Genomic DNA, 16,469 nt, shown 5'->3' with positions numbered 1-16,469 from the left:
TGTGGCTAAATTAGCATAGAAATTATATATATATATTGAGCTTTGTTGCAATAGTCATACTTCTTCAAAATCTAATCACATATAGTCAGAAAATCTGTTCACGTATGTGGTCATAAAGCATACTCATTGTATCATTATTATTAAGCAGAAGAATGTTAATATAAATTACTGTAATAAGATGTAATTTCTTTTTCATTCTGAAAGAGTGAAAAAAAATTGTGATAATCAGAATATTTATAATTATTATACTTATTCTCAGCTCATTCATAACACAGTAGTGGACACTTCTGTTGTATTTCCACACAAAATGGGCTTGCCATTTAAACGGGCTCTTCGTACTTTGATGGCAGAATATCTCAACAAAATTATCCAGAACAGTGGTGAGTGCCAGCTGTTTCTAATTCTTGAGTATATTTAGATATATAATATTTGTTAGTTCACCTCATTAGTACTGTGGGTGAACTAAAGATTTTTCTGTTTTATTAATTTTACATATTTATTTTTATATAACCAGGAAACCAGCCCTGCTCTAGAGACCAAACATGGAACTTTTCAGACCACTTCAAGCGTCCAGTAAGTAGAGCAGTGACTCACACCAAGCAATGAAATTTATCCCTCACCTAAAGACATTCACAAATATCCATCTCTAGATAGGATGCAAATCCAGTCTGTAGATGGAAAGTGGATACACTAGCAATTCAGCCAACTAGGTCAGCAGATAGTCGTTTTTAATCAGTTCCTTCATTTTCCATGTTTTGTTGATTACAGTTTTTGATCTCACTAGTCAATTGCTACTTGTATTGTATTTGTCTTGGGCAATGTATTTTCTGTTAATAAATAGTGTTTCATTAAAAGCTGTCCATTATTATTCTCCAGTTTCATTCCTTTATCCCAGTTTGTATTTTCCAATCACTGTTGTATGTAAATTGCTTTTTTGGCTAATTTAGCTTTAAACTTTCCCATTAAAATTATAAAGTCAGTGCTTTTTCGTAGTTGGTCTGGTGTTTCATAAAATGTATGTCTTTCTTCCTCTGTGTAGTCTGTAGTTGGTGCATTAACTTCAGTTTGTAGCATATTTTTAAATCTAAGGTGAAGATCTGCAATCCTGTTTATGATGTTTTTTCCCTCTTCTGTTTTATCTTTTATGGAATGATTAATTGGGAACTACTTCCTCCCTGGAATCTTGAATTATCTCCATTAACATAGAGTAAATGTCTATTCTACTGGCTTCTGCCCAGTAGAGTGTTTTCCACCTTTTCTACTTCTAATAATAACTCTTCTATTCTTGTTTGTCCTAGTGGAGATCAATAGAGATCTCAGTTTGGTAGTAGTGGTTCTCAGATTCTTAGCAAGGGCATACCTTCCCAAACAGTTTATCTGTACTATTATATGGTTTAAAGGTGGTCACATTCATTATTTTTATATACTCATTGTGGCTTTTGACTCTGTTGCCTGCATTTTATCTATTTTGAATCATTTGAAAGACTTTTGCCTAATTCTTCTTGATGACCAGGCTCTGTGGAACATGAAGACAGGAAAAGTGCACGACTGGAAAGATTCCCAAAATCTATTGAGGAGGGACTTCTTCAGGAGACCTTTTCATTGACTGATTTGTTCATGTTACTCATCTAAGATCAAAATGCACTTAACAAAGCCATTTTCTTCTGAGAGCGTCACAATTTTGCCATTGCTGTCTAGTTTTCATAAGCAGCAATCAAATAGGAAAGTTTTAAAAAAAAAAAAAGTAGCTTTTGCAGACTGTATTATTTAAATTAAGGGGATATTAAATCCCACATTGTTTTAAAACCGAATAAGAAACTCAAAGATTGAAATCAGAGAGTTTCATGCCAAATATAGTATAATAAACTATAAAAGTATTGACGATTACTAGCTTGAGCTAATGCAAGTAGTCCTAGTACGTAGTACAAACTCAGGCAACTTGCAGCAAAGGTGGTAAAGTTCTGATCGCTATTCTTGGTATTTTCCATAATGTAAAAACACATTTCCTAGGAAATGTATGCGGTTATTACATTGTGGTGGGATCAGATCTGTTATAATGTAATAACAGCATACATTTCCTAGGAAATGTGTTTTTACATTATGGAAAATACCAAGAATAGCGATCAGAACTTTACCACCTTTGCTGCGAGTTGCCCGAGTTTGTACTACGTACTAAGACTACTTGCATTAGCTCACGCTAGTAATCGCCGATACTTTTATAGTTTATTATACTATATTCGGCATGAAGCTCTCTGATTCCAATCTTTGAGTTTCTTATTCGGTTTTAAAACAATGTGGGATTTAATATCCCCTTAATTTAAATAATGTTTATATCGCCGAAATGAAGCCTATTGGCTCTTTATATTTAAGTAAAATTTATTATATTATTAGAATATATTATTTAATTCTCTCCCACAATACACACACAAACATGCATAGACACAAACACACATTTTTTGATTAAACATAATTACGGTACATTAGAATTAGGTTCATACCAGAAACAAAAAACCTTATTTGTGTGGGGTCTTTCTTACAGACAGTACCAAGTATCGTCATCGTTTGTACTTAACTCATGATTGTAAGAGTTAATCACAAAGAAATTAACACAATTAAGTAGGAAGGTGGTTTAGTCTGCGTGGAGTATTATCTCCTCATGGCATGGACAAAAATGTCTTTGCAAAATCACATTACCTCATTAGTCAGTTGACTATGAAAACTGGAATTTTCTTAGAATAAATCTAACTCATTAATGGAATAACTTTTGAAGTAAATCTGAAATCAAAATTGTTTAACTGCACAAATTAAGGTATTGATATACAATAGATTTCTACTCACAAATATCCTGTAAAAGAGGACATAATTTGTTTTTGCCAGAAAGGAAATGTCATCATCAGATTCCTGGCATGTACCGTCAAGGGGGGGGGGGGTGCACAAGATATTATGATAGTACCATGAAAAATGAAAAACTTATATCGCCACTAACTTCCTATCAATAATTTTCCTCCAAATTAATCTGTTAACTGTCAAGGCTCCAATATAATTAGAACTTATATTTCTGTCTTCTAAGGCACATTTTACTGTATCAATCCACCTATATCTTGGTCTTCCTCTAGGTCTTTTTCCTGCCAGCCTTTTCGAGAACACGTTTTGCTAATCTTTCCTCTCTCATTCTGTTTAAGTGACCATACCACCTGAGATTAGATCTACTAACATATTCCTGGATGCTAACAATGTCAAGTTCTTTCTTAATATCCTCATTTTTAATATAATATTGCCATTGATGCTATCTGTTCATGCCCTGATCTTTTTCAGGATTCTCATATATGTGGTCATTGGTCAAGTGTTTTATTTCTAACCCAGCTCGAGGATCCATAAGTTAAAATTGGTTTGAACACAGGCTTGTATACAGCTAAATTAGTGTTTTGACTAATTTCTGTCTTATTCCATATAAATTTATTCATTTGACTTCTTACCATACTGAATTTGCTGATCTGTTATCTATTTACATATTTAATTTACTATATTCATTAAAAATTATACCTAAGTAACTAAAATGTTTTACTTGTTCTATAGGTTCTCCACTCACAATGCAATTGATATTTTCAATGATTCTGCCTATTTTCATTGTCTTTGTCTTGTTAACTGCTGATTTTCATACCAAATTTATCACAACAGCTATTCAATTTAGTCAGGGAATCTTGCAGAGTTGTACTAGATTTATTTAAACATATAACATCACCTGCATAAAATAAAGAACTGGGATTAACATCTCCGATTCTGATATCAGGTTTAATACCACTTTCCTTCAGAATGTGATCCATATAGATAATGAATAACAGAGGGGGTTAATATACATCTTTATTTGACACCAGATTTAATATCAAACAATCTTCTTGTACTTCAACTCTAACTGCTGACTTACAACTCAAATAAAGTATTGCTGATATAATGTCCCATTGACACCATATCACTGTAGTGTGTCGAATAACTTTCCTCGTGACACCTTGTCATATGCCTTTTGCAGGCTACAAAATTTAAATATAGATTTTTGTTATATTCCCATGATTTCTCAACTATTTGTTGTAAAGAAATTCTGATCTTGACACCCTCTATTTGGCTTGAATCCAGCTTGTTCTTCACCAAGGACAATTATATTTACATGAAATACCTCAAGTATTTCTCAAGTATATTTGCATAAAATACCATGAACACTCAGTAGAGAAATACTTCTTTAATTCACACATTCAGTTTTATTTCCCTTTTTGTATATTGGTACTATGAAAGCTCTCTCCAATCATCTTGAATTCGTCCCTCTGTCCAGGCCTTCTGAATTACGCAATGCAGCAACTGCAAGACTTTTATACCTCCATACTAGAGCATATCATCTACTCCTGCTTTCTTTCCACATTTTAGGCTTTTGATGGCTTTTCTACTTCAAGTACGGATGTGTATCCCTGACTGCATGCCTGTTGAGTGTTTTTTTTCCAATGTGCTGTCACTGCTTGTTTCATTTAGCAATTTTCCGAAGTAATTACTTTCTATATCTGTGATATCTTTTTCTCCAATTTTTATGTCACCTTCATCATCTCTAATTCCTATTAAAGCACTCCTTTCCTCCATTTCTGAGCTTCTTCAACAACCTCCAGAATATCTTGCCATGTTCTTGATAGTTATTTTCTATGTTCTTACCAAAGTCTTCCCATGACTTGTTTAGCTAGTTTTACATAGTGTTTAGCTTTCTTACATTTGTCTCTGTATTCTCTAAGAGCACAAGCTGACTTATTTGTCATGAACTTTTGATATGCTTTCTTCTTTTCCTTCACTGCCTCTTTAACTTCCTGTGCCCACCATGAAGTTTTGATTTTTCTATGCTTGCAGACAACCTCACCGCATGGCTCTCTCACTGAATCAATCAATGTTTTCTTGAGGGCTTACCACTGAATCTCCAAGGTTTGGTTCCTGTTCTCAAGGCTCTTTCATTTTTCTTGAATAATGTTTGTGTGTTTTAGTCTCCAGTTCACGTCTGAGAGCTGCTCAACTTTTATTCGCTTTAAAACTTTCTTACATGTTCTTCTTTTCGATATCCTGCTCAAGATTAAATGGTGATCACTTCCAATTTCAAATTCTCTGTACACTCTAGTGTCCTGCACCAGTGAAAAAACATCGCTATGCAGAATTAAGATATGCAGAATATCATCTGCATATCTTAATTTATTTTTCTGCACAGCTGGAACTTTGTCTTCATAACATATTCACTATAAATATTAAAAAGGTAGGCAACAGCATACAACCCTACTGCACCCCTTTTCCCTCTTGAACACTGTCATTTTCTTCAAAGATTGTTTTTAACTGAAGCTTCTTGGTTGTCATACAGCTCTCTTATCAAGATAATTAGATATTCAGGTATTCCCATTGACCTCGTTGCAATCCACAGTCTGTTGTGATCCACACAATCAAAAACTTTCTTATAATCAATAAAACAGATGAACTTCTGAAATTCTCTTGTTTTTTTCCATAATCCATCTCATATTTGTTATTTGGTCTCAAGTTCCACTACCTCTCCTAAAGCCTGCCTGTTATTGTGGAATTTCTCTGTTCACATGTGGCTCCAACTATCATCATCGAATTCTTGCCATGTATCCTCAAGGGATGTACAGGATATGACAGTACTACATGAAAAAAATTACATCATTACTAACTTCCTATCTACAATTTTCCTCCAAATCCGTCTGTTACTTGTCAAGACTCCAATATTATCAGATCTTATATTTCTATCGTCTAAGGCACTTTGTACTGTATCAATCCACCTATATCTTGGTCTTCCTCTGGGTCGTTTTCCTGCCAACCTGGCAGAGAACACTTGTTTTGTTAATCCTTCCTTGCCCATTCTGTTTAAGTGACCATACCACCTGAGATTAGCTCTGCTAACGCATTCCTGGATGCTGACAATGTCAAGTTCTTTCCTAATATCCTCATTTTTAATATGATATTGCCATTGATGCCATCTGTTCACACCTCTAATCTTTCTCAGGACTCTCATATCTGCAGTCTCTAGTCTTTGGTTAAGTGCTTTAATTCTGACCCAGCTCTCAGATCCATAAGTTAAAACTGGTTTGAACACTGTCTTGTATAGAGCTAATTTAGTGTTCCGACTAATTTCTCTCTTATTCCATATGAATTTATTCAATTGACTTCCTACTATACCAGCTTTGCTGATTCTGTTGTCTATTTCTATATTTAATTTACCATCTTCAGTAAAAATCATGCCTAAGTAGCTGAAATGTTTCACTTGTTCCACAGGTTCTCCATTCACAACACAGTTGACATTTTCAATGATTCTGCCTATTTTCATTGTCTTTGTCTTTTTATTGCTGACCTTCATACCATATCTATTACAACAGCTATTCAATTTAGTCAGAGAATCTTGCAGACTTGTAGCAGATTTATTTAGAAGTATAACATCATCCGCATAAAGCAAAGAGCTAAGACATTAACATCTCCAATTTTGATATCATGTTTAATACCACTTTCCTTTATAATGTGATCCATATAGATAATGAATAATAGAGGGGATAATGTACATCCTTGTCTCACACCAGATTTTGTTGGATCACTTTCAGCATGACTTTACTTGCATGTGAAATTAAAGCGATGGTTCTAAAATTATTACAATCTCTGCCATTTGATTTTTTGGGAATCGAGATGAATATTGATGTTTTCCAATCTCTAGGCCAGTATATTTTCTTGCAAACCTGTTGACAAATTTAAATCAGTATATTCACTACTGTTTCTTTGTGTCAGTCATCCCTTTTATGGCAATCTGGTACTTATCCAATTCCTCAGCTAGCTCCATTTCTTTGCCATTCAGGCTTCTTATGTGGATAGTACCGATCTTGAACTCTGTCGATGTTGAGTTAGGGTGTGTGCTAGGATTTGTTCCAGTAGCTGACTTTTTGCGATTCATCCTGGTTCCCTTGCGAAAACAATGATGGCCTATTTTAACTAGGCGATGCTCCAGCCAGCATGACAGAATTTCATGCTGTATTGTAAACCACAATACAGCATGTTGTACCATCATGCTGTATTGTGGTTTAAGACAATAAGAATACAATTTGGATAAGAATACAGGTAGGTACCTAGGTCACCAAGAGAATGTGAGGATTGGATATTAGGTTGGTTCTCTGCATTCCTTTAAAGACTATGTGGAGGTCTCGACTCAGTTTATACAGCTTTGACCCGAAAAAGAAAACTATTATATAAAACTAGCCACACAACAGGTGGATAAGAAGAAAAAACTAAATTAAATGGCAAATATTATTATTCACCATAGTAAAAGCTTCGGTTATTATTTTATAGCCATGAACAATTACACGTAGCTAAAAAGTAGCAAAAAGAGAACTAAAATAGGCAGGGGGGGGGGCAATAGAAAGAGTGCAAAATGCAGTCTGATGTTATTTAAATATTGATATACAGTACACACTGTACAAGGTGTTATCAAAAAAGAAATGAGATTATGCTAATAAAATCTTCACAACTTACCTAATTTAAATTTGTACTCAAACCCCCTTCAAAATAGCCCCTTTCCATGTTCATGCAGGGATCCCACTACTTTTGCCATGCGTCAGTTATTATTTTATAGCCATGAACAATTACACGTAGCTAAGAAGTAGCAAAAAGAGAACTAAAATAGGCCGTCAGGGCAATAGAAAGAGTGCAAAATGCAGTCTGATATTATTTAAATATTGATATACAGTATACACTGTACAAGGTGTTATCAAGAAAGAAATGAGATTATGCTAATAAAATCTTCACAACTTACCTAATTTAAATTTGTACTCAACCCCCTTCAAAATAGCCCCTTTCCATGTTCATGCAGGGATCCCACTACTTTTGCCATGCTCCAAACACTTCCTGGAAGTAATTTTGTTGAAGCACATCAAGCACCACTCGTGATTGGTATTGGATCTCCTTAATGGTGTCGAACCACTGCCCTTTAAGCTTCGATTTCATTTTTTGGAAACAGAAATAAGTCACGAGAGTCTAAATCTGGTGAATAAGGAGGATGCAGGATGACTTCCATGCTGTTGGCCGACAAAAACTCTCCCATTGTTACCGTGATGGAGAAACGAGTTTTGGTTTCACCACAGTTCCAGTCTTTTGAAATGAATGTCTGCTCTCAACTGTCTTAAAACGTTGCAGTAGAATTCTACATTGACCATCTGACCGGGTGCTACAAATTCTCAAATTCCCCTTAATGTAGAAAAAGACGATCGACATACTCTTTATTGCTGACTTGCCTTCTTTGGTGGGATAACTTCCAGCAATCATCACAGTGGACTCGTCCACTGTGATGATTGCTGTTTTGTCTCCAGGTTATAGCCATAAACCCAAGTCTCATTCCCTGTGATGATCCCTGAGATGAATGTTCGGTCATCAATGGCCTTTTGACGAAGATCCTGACAGATGTTCACACAGTGCTCCTTCTGGTCAGAAGTCAAGAGATGGGGGAATGATCTTGGCAGTGATGTTGATGCATGTGTAAATAGGGGAGTCTACTTATTATTCTTTAATTTATCCCCTTTAATCTCGGTATTCTATCCTTGTATACCGTTATCTTTCTTTACCTTTTGCTATCTTTAACTTTACTCTGTAAAGAGACATTCACTATAAAGAGTTTAAAGAGACATTCTCAGTCGGCTGTGCCTTTGTTTTTTTTCTATTTCTTCCTATATATGTTTTCCCTTAATGCATAAACTCTTTTTCTACTAACTGCCTTCCTCACTTCCCTTCTTATTCCTCAAACACCGGAAAATTTATTTGATAAGCTGCGCCACCGATGTTCGTTTCCTAGCAATAATATATGGTAAGTGCATCCAGTAGTTTTCCCTTTAAACACAAATTACCTCCGATTAACTATAGTTTACATTCATGGTCCACTAATTAATCTCTCTATCTTTCTCTTGGGTTCCCACAAATAGGCTCTAATTTTTTTTGGAACAGTGCATCATACAATTAAAATTCAGGCGACACTCTATTGACAATTGAAAAACACATTTTTATTTACAACTAAACAATTTACACTATAATTCTTTTAAAGAGACATTCTCAGTTTAACTCTTAATAGAAAACTATCATGTTAAAATACACTTTCAATTCAAGATTATCATGACATAAATATTTATTCCTTTCCAATACTAAATTACTATCCTAGGTAATTCTACTATTAACATCCAATTAATATCCTAGGCAAATATACTATTAACAAACCGTTACTATCCTAGGAAATTGTACTGCCATCAAACTGCTAACCTTCAACTAGTACATGCATGAGCTTCAATCACTTATCAAGCATTAAAATTCACTCATTAACTCTGCCCAAAATTCAGCACCTTCTTAACAGTCCACTATTAAAGTTCTCGTATAATTCATAAAACAGAATAAAAGCGTCAAACTCACTTTAGGGCTGCTACCCACTGTGCATACTTATTCCTTGGCTTCAAATTGGAGTTCTGACTTTTCCTTCCGTGTCAGGTTTTGACTCCCTTCGTACACCAGCATTAGATTATCGACAACTGACGGCTTTTGGGACGCTGTCTCTCCGGCACTTCGGGCAAAAGGTTTCAGCATGAGGAGTGCGTGCGCGTTAACGTAATGGAGCAGTTCCTTCCAGCTCGAAATTTCCTCTCCTCAAAAAGTAGCTCCCGACGAAGATTGTCATCATGTCTAGTCTCTGTCTGGCAGATCGGCTCCTGTCATCATCCCTTCAGACTTCTGGCATGACTTCTCCAGGGAGTCGCGTCCTTGATGGCTGACATCTGATGGACCTCCACTAGACAACCAATGGAAAACCGATATCTGTTTTTGATCTCTTGATCTTTCACTAGCACTGACCATTTCTTTGTTCTCCTACTGCACTCCTTTAATCCTATTTCGTTGGGCAGCGGAAGCTCGTCTGAAGTAGTCGGTCCATTTGACACTGACATTCAAGGTGTTTACAAGTGGAGTTCGCAAACAACTTTCATATGTCCTTATAAGGAGCTGTCATACAAAAGTTTTCTGGTGGCAAGGTATTGCCTTAGTTCATGACATTCTAGAAATTTCCTTCTTAGAGCAGTAAGCACAATCAATTCCCTTAGGATTATTTACGTTAACATTTAGCTTTAACTATATACAGACATACAAGGTCATTTTTGTAACAATCTTATAGGACTTGACCTCTATAAAAATTGATGAAAATGCTTTGTCATTTTGAAGCTATACCAAATTTTTACACATGTTCAAATCTCTCATCTTTTCTTGTCTAGGGTAGTCTTATTCCAGAGGATTCATAGAGCAAAGATGGAAAGAAATTCATAGTAGCCTAGTAGAGATGGCATGTTCAGCAAGACCAGATTGTTCAATCTTGAGCCTGAATAATCTGGCCTTGCCTAAAATAGTTTCTTCCAAGCACTACCCATATATTTCAAAAGTGGTAATATCTTATGAAAGCATTGACACATTTAAATACTGAAATTCATAATTTAAACACATTGCAGACTCATCAGCATTGTGTTTAACATCAACAAAATTAAATTTTCCTGGCTCAATTTCCTTATTAGTTGATCAGAAACTAGTAAGAACTCTTGCAATTGCTATGCTTACATAATATTTAGTTCTTCCCCTTGAGGATACACCAGGAAGATTATCATTTTGAGAATATGAAAATTCCATGTCATTGCTTGAAATAGTTATTGTGAATTATACTTTCATCAGGTGGATTTTAGTGATTTGCTGCATATTGCAAGATGTGCCAATGGGTTTTATTAAGTGACTAGTATATTTCATTTGTTTTAGGATCATTATTGATATTTTATACTTAAATATTAATATAATGGCTAATCTGTGCTTACTAAACTCATTTGTTTTATTTTCTCTCTCTCTCTCCTCTTCTTTTTTATCTATGGTAAATAATTAAAATGAACTGTTTTTAATTTACTCTTATTTCAGTTGATGGACATGATAGTCAAGAGGATGCTTTGGCATGTATGGAATTAATGTTGTGGAAAGTAAAAGAAGATATTAAAGCATCAAAAAGGTGATGAAAACAATTATGCCTGCAAATTGCTGATGCCCAGTATGATAGAACATCAGAAACAAGTTTTTTTTTAAAAAAAAACCTCTTTGTTTCCTGTGAATGATAGCAAAACTGAGATGCCAACTGGGAAAAATTGCTATTTTATATTCTCTGAACTGCATTTCCACAAGTTGATAAAATTGAATTAAAAATGAACCCTTTATCCGTCTCATTATTTGCTCCATGTTTGTTGTTCAGTGTATAAAATGCTCAATGAAAATCCAAGTCAGTTTTATTTCCCACCTGTGAGCTTGAGATGTCGAATTTAAGTAAGTATCGAGAAAAATGTTTGCAGGCTGACATAATACATTCTATTGAGTATTATATATAAATTTTTCATTGTTGCTGTTTGTTTGTGTTTTATTTTTCCTGTATTATATGTCATTTGTTTGCTATTTTTTTACTGTAAGACATGTTATGTCCCAGTGGCAATGTTTATATGAAGTATGTTATGTTAAGGCAGCTGAAGATTGAAATGTACATAGCTACATGAGTAAAACTGTTGCACTCATTTCACTGTAAATGATTATTTATTTTCAAACGTTCAGAAAATGTATTAAAAGCCATCTTTGCTATTTCTGTGTTCTGTTTTTTTTTTTTTCCTCATTGATTTCACAATATATCTTAATGACAATTAAAAAAAAAAAAGCATATCATGTTTTTATTATTATTCTTTTAATAGAAATATATAACAGAGAGGAAAATGAAATTGGTCTATTTCACTTTTTCTTCTAGGAATCTGCTCCAAGATGGCTGTTGGAAATTTTGAATAAAGATGAAATAGATAACCTTTCAATAAGTAAACAGAGATGGCTCACTTGTTTTACAAGATAATTAAGGTACTAAAGGCTTGTTCATGATCAGAGAAATGGAGATATGCTGTAGCCCTCATCCTTTTGAAGGAAGTGTCCATCTCTGTTGAGTCCAGATTCTCTCTCTCTTCCCCAAAGATGGGCATGTCTAAGTTTAGAGAACTCTTCTGTGTTCTTATCATGATGTGAACTACAAGTGACCCAACATTGCCTGAAATAGTTTAGATCACTAAAGCAGGCGTGGCCAACTTCATTCTATATGAGGGCCAATGATGAGTGGTAGCGTCACAGGCCACACACTTTTAGACAACTTAAATAAAATTAAACTCTGCATTTTTTCAAGGAAATAGTTATATGTATTCAATTACTATATTTGTTAAATCATTTTACTACTGGGAGAACAATATAAAATACTTGATTCATTTAAATATAAGTTAAATTAAATTTAATTACATATTTCTGGTTTTTTACATTCATGTGCGGCAACAAGTTCATCAAAGTCTATTTTCAACGATGATGACGATATTCGTAACAAATCCTGAAGGTGGTTAGTCAGTCTGCTTCTTTGTGACGATTTAACCACCCTCATAGTTGAGAAATATGCATTCACATATGTATGTGCTTCCAAACATAGATGCAATTTTAAAGCTGAAATCACTCGATGCAGGATATTTTTCCTTTGGTACGAGTTTCCAAAATTCGATGCCTATCTCTACCCTTGACTGGAAAAAGGGGTCACTTTGAAGGTCACACAACTCCAATTGAATAGTGGCATGCTGCTCTGAAATGTCGCATTTCATTGGGTTGTTAAATAATGCTAGTTGTGGCCGCATGTCACTGAAGTCAGAAAATCGCTTACTGAACTGCTCCAAAAGTTGGTCTAATATTGGCACAGAAAACTTGAAGTCAATGTCATGGCTCTCCTCCATCAACTCCCTCAAGCAAGTGACTTTCAGTGATGCATTACTCTGAGGCGCATAGAAATCGACCACTCCCACTATTACAACTTGCACAGAGAAGCAGTAGATTTTATAAATTGAGTAATCTTTTTAAAGCAATTTTGATTCCGTGTTGAGAATATAAATTGTTTCCGTCATCAGAAATAATGAATATAACTAGTATATCAATCAGAAAATCTGCGGTCGAAACTAATAGCTAAATTGATAATACATATAATTTAATATAGTTTTTATCCTGTCGCGGACTGCACAAAATCACGTTACGGGCTGCATGTGGCCCGCAGGCCTGCTGTTGGCCACCTATGACTTAAAGCATTGACCAGCATGAATAGTTTTATACATGTTAGATTCCATTCCTGCACCTGTAGCAGTTTGGCAACTTTCTGTAGTTGAACTATTTATCAAACATGCTCCAAACCTAACTATACACTTCTGTAAATCTTCTTGATAGTCTTTGTCAAAAGTGGGCTGAAATTCCTAACCATATAGTGGATCACAAAGCTTTCATGAATAATCTGTAGCTATCCTCTTTAACATTATGACTGAGCATTAATAAACATTAAATCCACATATAATTAACTGAATCAGTCCCCTTTCTGAATTGAATGTCTGTTTATCGGTGGATACATCTGCAGTAAATATAATGTGGACACAATCACATCAAAACAGAGCATTCTATCATGCAACACACAGTGTCTACTTCTCTTCTTCAAAGTAACATAATTATATAACAAAATAACATCTTAAACATGATGTAACTGCATTGCTACATTCTAAAAAAGTAAGCATATTAAAATTTTCTTGTTCCTTGTTAGGATCCCATTTTTTATGATGGAAATCTTTCTGAACATGCTACATAATTTGAAATGGAATGAGTTTTGAGTATTAAATTATTCAGTAACATGTAATGTTATGTTATATTGAAAAGCCATCTACCATATATAGATACACATCTGAATTTATACAAATGCATTACCACATTTTGATGAAGGGAACATTATAAATATGCCATAATTTGTAAATTATTGCATATGTTATAAATTATTCCAGTTTTGTCTTCCTTTGTGGCCAGGTAGCTTGATTTTTTAATAAGAATAGCTCTTGCGTGTCAAGTCATCTGTTTTTCAGGGAAAATCCTGTCATCCATATAAGACTGGTTTACTAAGATTTGAACTTGGTTTTATACATAGGTCTGTGGAGGTACTCATTAAATTATTCAGGGTTTCATACATTATAACATTTTATTGTATAATGTTGCATCTCATTACATTATGAAATGTGTGAGTTTGCAATAATATGCCAAGATGAGAAAGTACCTTGCTGAAAAACAAGGCCATTCATTAGATATATATTTTTTTAAAGCTGTAAATTGTAAATGTAATTAGTCTTACTGTATTATTTGAAATATGCAGTATATGAACTTTTATATATCTGATCTTTATATATACTGTTCCTAAGCTGTATTAAGTTATTAAATCTAGATAGATAAATAAAAGACTTATTATGCTAGTTATCTATGAAAATTATTTAACGGAATAAGGGGGTGGTTGAAATGTGTCTCAGATGGAGTGTGCAACGAAGATCTTCCTCAGCTTATTCATTGTGGACTACTGATACACACTGCTTGGAAAGAGGTCAACAAACACACATCCATGTGCAAGGTGCACGTGTCATGTAACAAGTCACGTATAAATTGGAGCTGGTGTAAATTGGAGGAATGTGATGCTCCCAAATCAGTGCTGCTGTGTCCAGGTGAAATGGCTGTGAGAAAGTAACTGGCAGAGTTTAAAAGAGTCATTGTGATAGGATGCCATGTTGTAGGCCTGTTCAGCAAATTGAACCATCCCAGGTCAACAATCAATGATACCATACTATTTCGAAGCACAGGGAATTAACTGTAAGTGCTACCTGCAGTGGACAACTCACCACACTCACTGAATGTGACCATAGGGTGCTACAAAGATAATATGTAAAAACCACCATTCATCAGCCGATATGTTGAACGTGAAGTTCTGGGCATCAACTGGAACACTAATTTGCACAAAAAACATTTAGGACTGAGGCTCGCAACATGGGTTTCCATGGTAGAATCACAATATGCAAGCTCCAGCATGCAGCATCACTTCAGTGGTGCAAAGAGCATGTATTGTTTCCACTGTACATGCTCTTTGCACCACTGAAGATGATGCTGCTTGTTAGAAAGAAACAGTTTAGGAAAGGTTGTTTCACATAATGGACAGATGATAAAGGAGGATGAAAAAGTGGCTTGTTAAGTTTGAAGCTGAACTGCATATGGATGCTGACCAACAGCTATTTGTGTCTATGCATATTTGGAGGAAAGTGGAGATAGAGATGGTGATGTCAGATTTAGTGGAATAGCACCAATGAAAATAATGACAGAAAAACCATAATGCTACTTAAACTTTTCATGCTGAGAAACCCCTCTTTGCCAGCATGTTTTCACAATTTTCTTCATCATCATCAAATTCCTGCCATGTACCCTCAAGGGGTGTACAGGATATGATAGTACTACATGAAAAATTTACATCATTACTAACTTCCTATCTACAATTTTCCTCCAAATCAGTCTGTTACTTGTCAAGACTCCAGCATTATCAGATCTTATATTTCTATCGTCTAAGGTACTTTGTACTGTATCAATCTACCTATATCTTGGTCTTCCTCTGGGTCATTTTGCTGCCAACCTGGCAGAGAACACTTGTTTTGCTAATCCTTGCCCATTCTGTTTAAGTGACCATACCACCTGAGATTAGCTCTGCTAATGCATTCCTGTATGCTGACAATGTCAAGTTCTTTCCTAATATCCTTGTTTTTAATATGATATTGCCATTGATGCCATCTGTTCACACCTCTAGTCCTTCTCAGGACTCATATCTGCGGTCTCTAGTCTTGGGTCAAGTGTTTTACTTCTGACCCAGCTCTCAGATCCATAAGTTAAAACTGGTTTGAACACTGTCTTGTATACAGCTAATTTGGTGTTCCGACTAATTTCTCTCTTATTCCATATGAATTTATTCAATTGACTTCCCACCATACCAGCTTTGCTGATTCTGTTGTCTATTTCTATATTTAATTTACCATCTTCAGTAAAAATCATGCCTAAGTAGCTGAAATGTCTTACTTGTTCCACAGGTTCTCCATTCACAACACAGTCAACATTTTCAATGATTCTGCCTATTTTCATTGTCTTTGTCTTTTTATTGCTGACCTTCATACCATATCTATTACAACAGCTATTCAATTTAGTCAGAGAATCTTGCAGACTTGTAGCAGATTTATTTAGAAGTATAACATCATCCACATAAAGCAAAGAGCTGACATTAACATCTCCAATTTTGATATCATTTAATACCACTTTCCTTCATAATGTGATCCATATAGATAATGAATAATAGAGGGGATAATGTACATCCTTGTCTCACATCAGATTTAACATTAAACCATCTTCCTGTACTTCCTTCAATTCTAACTGCTGACTTACAAGTCAAATAAAGACTAAGTATTGCTTGATATAATGCACCATATAACTGTAGCGTATTGAATAGCTTCTCTCTTGACACC

General features: G+C 34.9%; 1 protein-coding gene across 2 annotated transcripts in view; it reads left to right on the top strand.

Annotated features, from left to right (window-relative positions):
• Positions 1–12,352, top strand: part of LOC150092573 (uncharacterized) — a 283,311-nt gene extending 270,959 nt beyond the window's left edge. Inside the window, exons 14-15 of one of the 2 annotated variants that reach the window (XM_090414417.1) lie at positions 260–380; positions 10,990–11,691. In XM_090414417.1, the coding sequence (XP_090270543.1) occupies positions 260–380; positions 10,990–11,081 (213 nt within the window). In that variant the 3' untranslated portion in view covers positions 11,082–11,691. Of the gene's footprint in view, positions 1–259; positions 381–10,989; positions 11,692–11,851 lie in introns of those variants that run through there. The other variant, XM_090414418.1, reaches the window with a different exon arrangement.
• Positions 12,353–16,469: the final 4,117 nt, after the last annotated feature.

Source organism: Typopeltis vanoorti, chromosome 25 (genome assembly GCF_054136105.1).
Source record: "Typopeltis vanoorti isolate ZY-2024b chromosome 25, IOZ_Tvanoo_1.0, whole genome shotgun sequence".
Lineage (NCBI taxonomy): Eukaryota > Metazoa > Arthropoda > Arachnida > Uropygi > Thelyphonidae > Typopeltis > Typopeltis vanoorti.
This window is presented reverse-complemented; position numbering and strand designations above follow the sequence as displayed.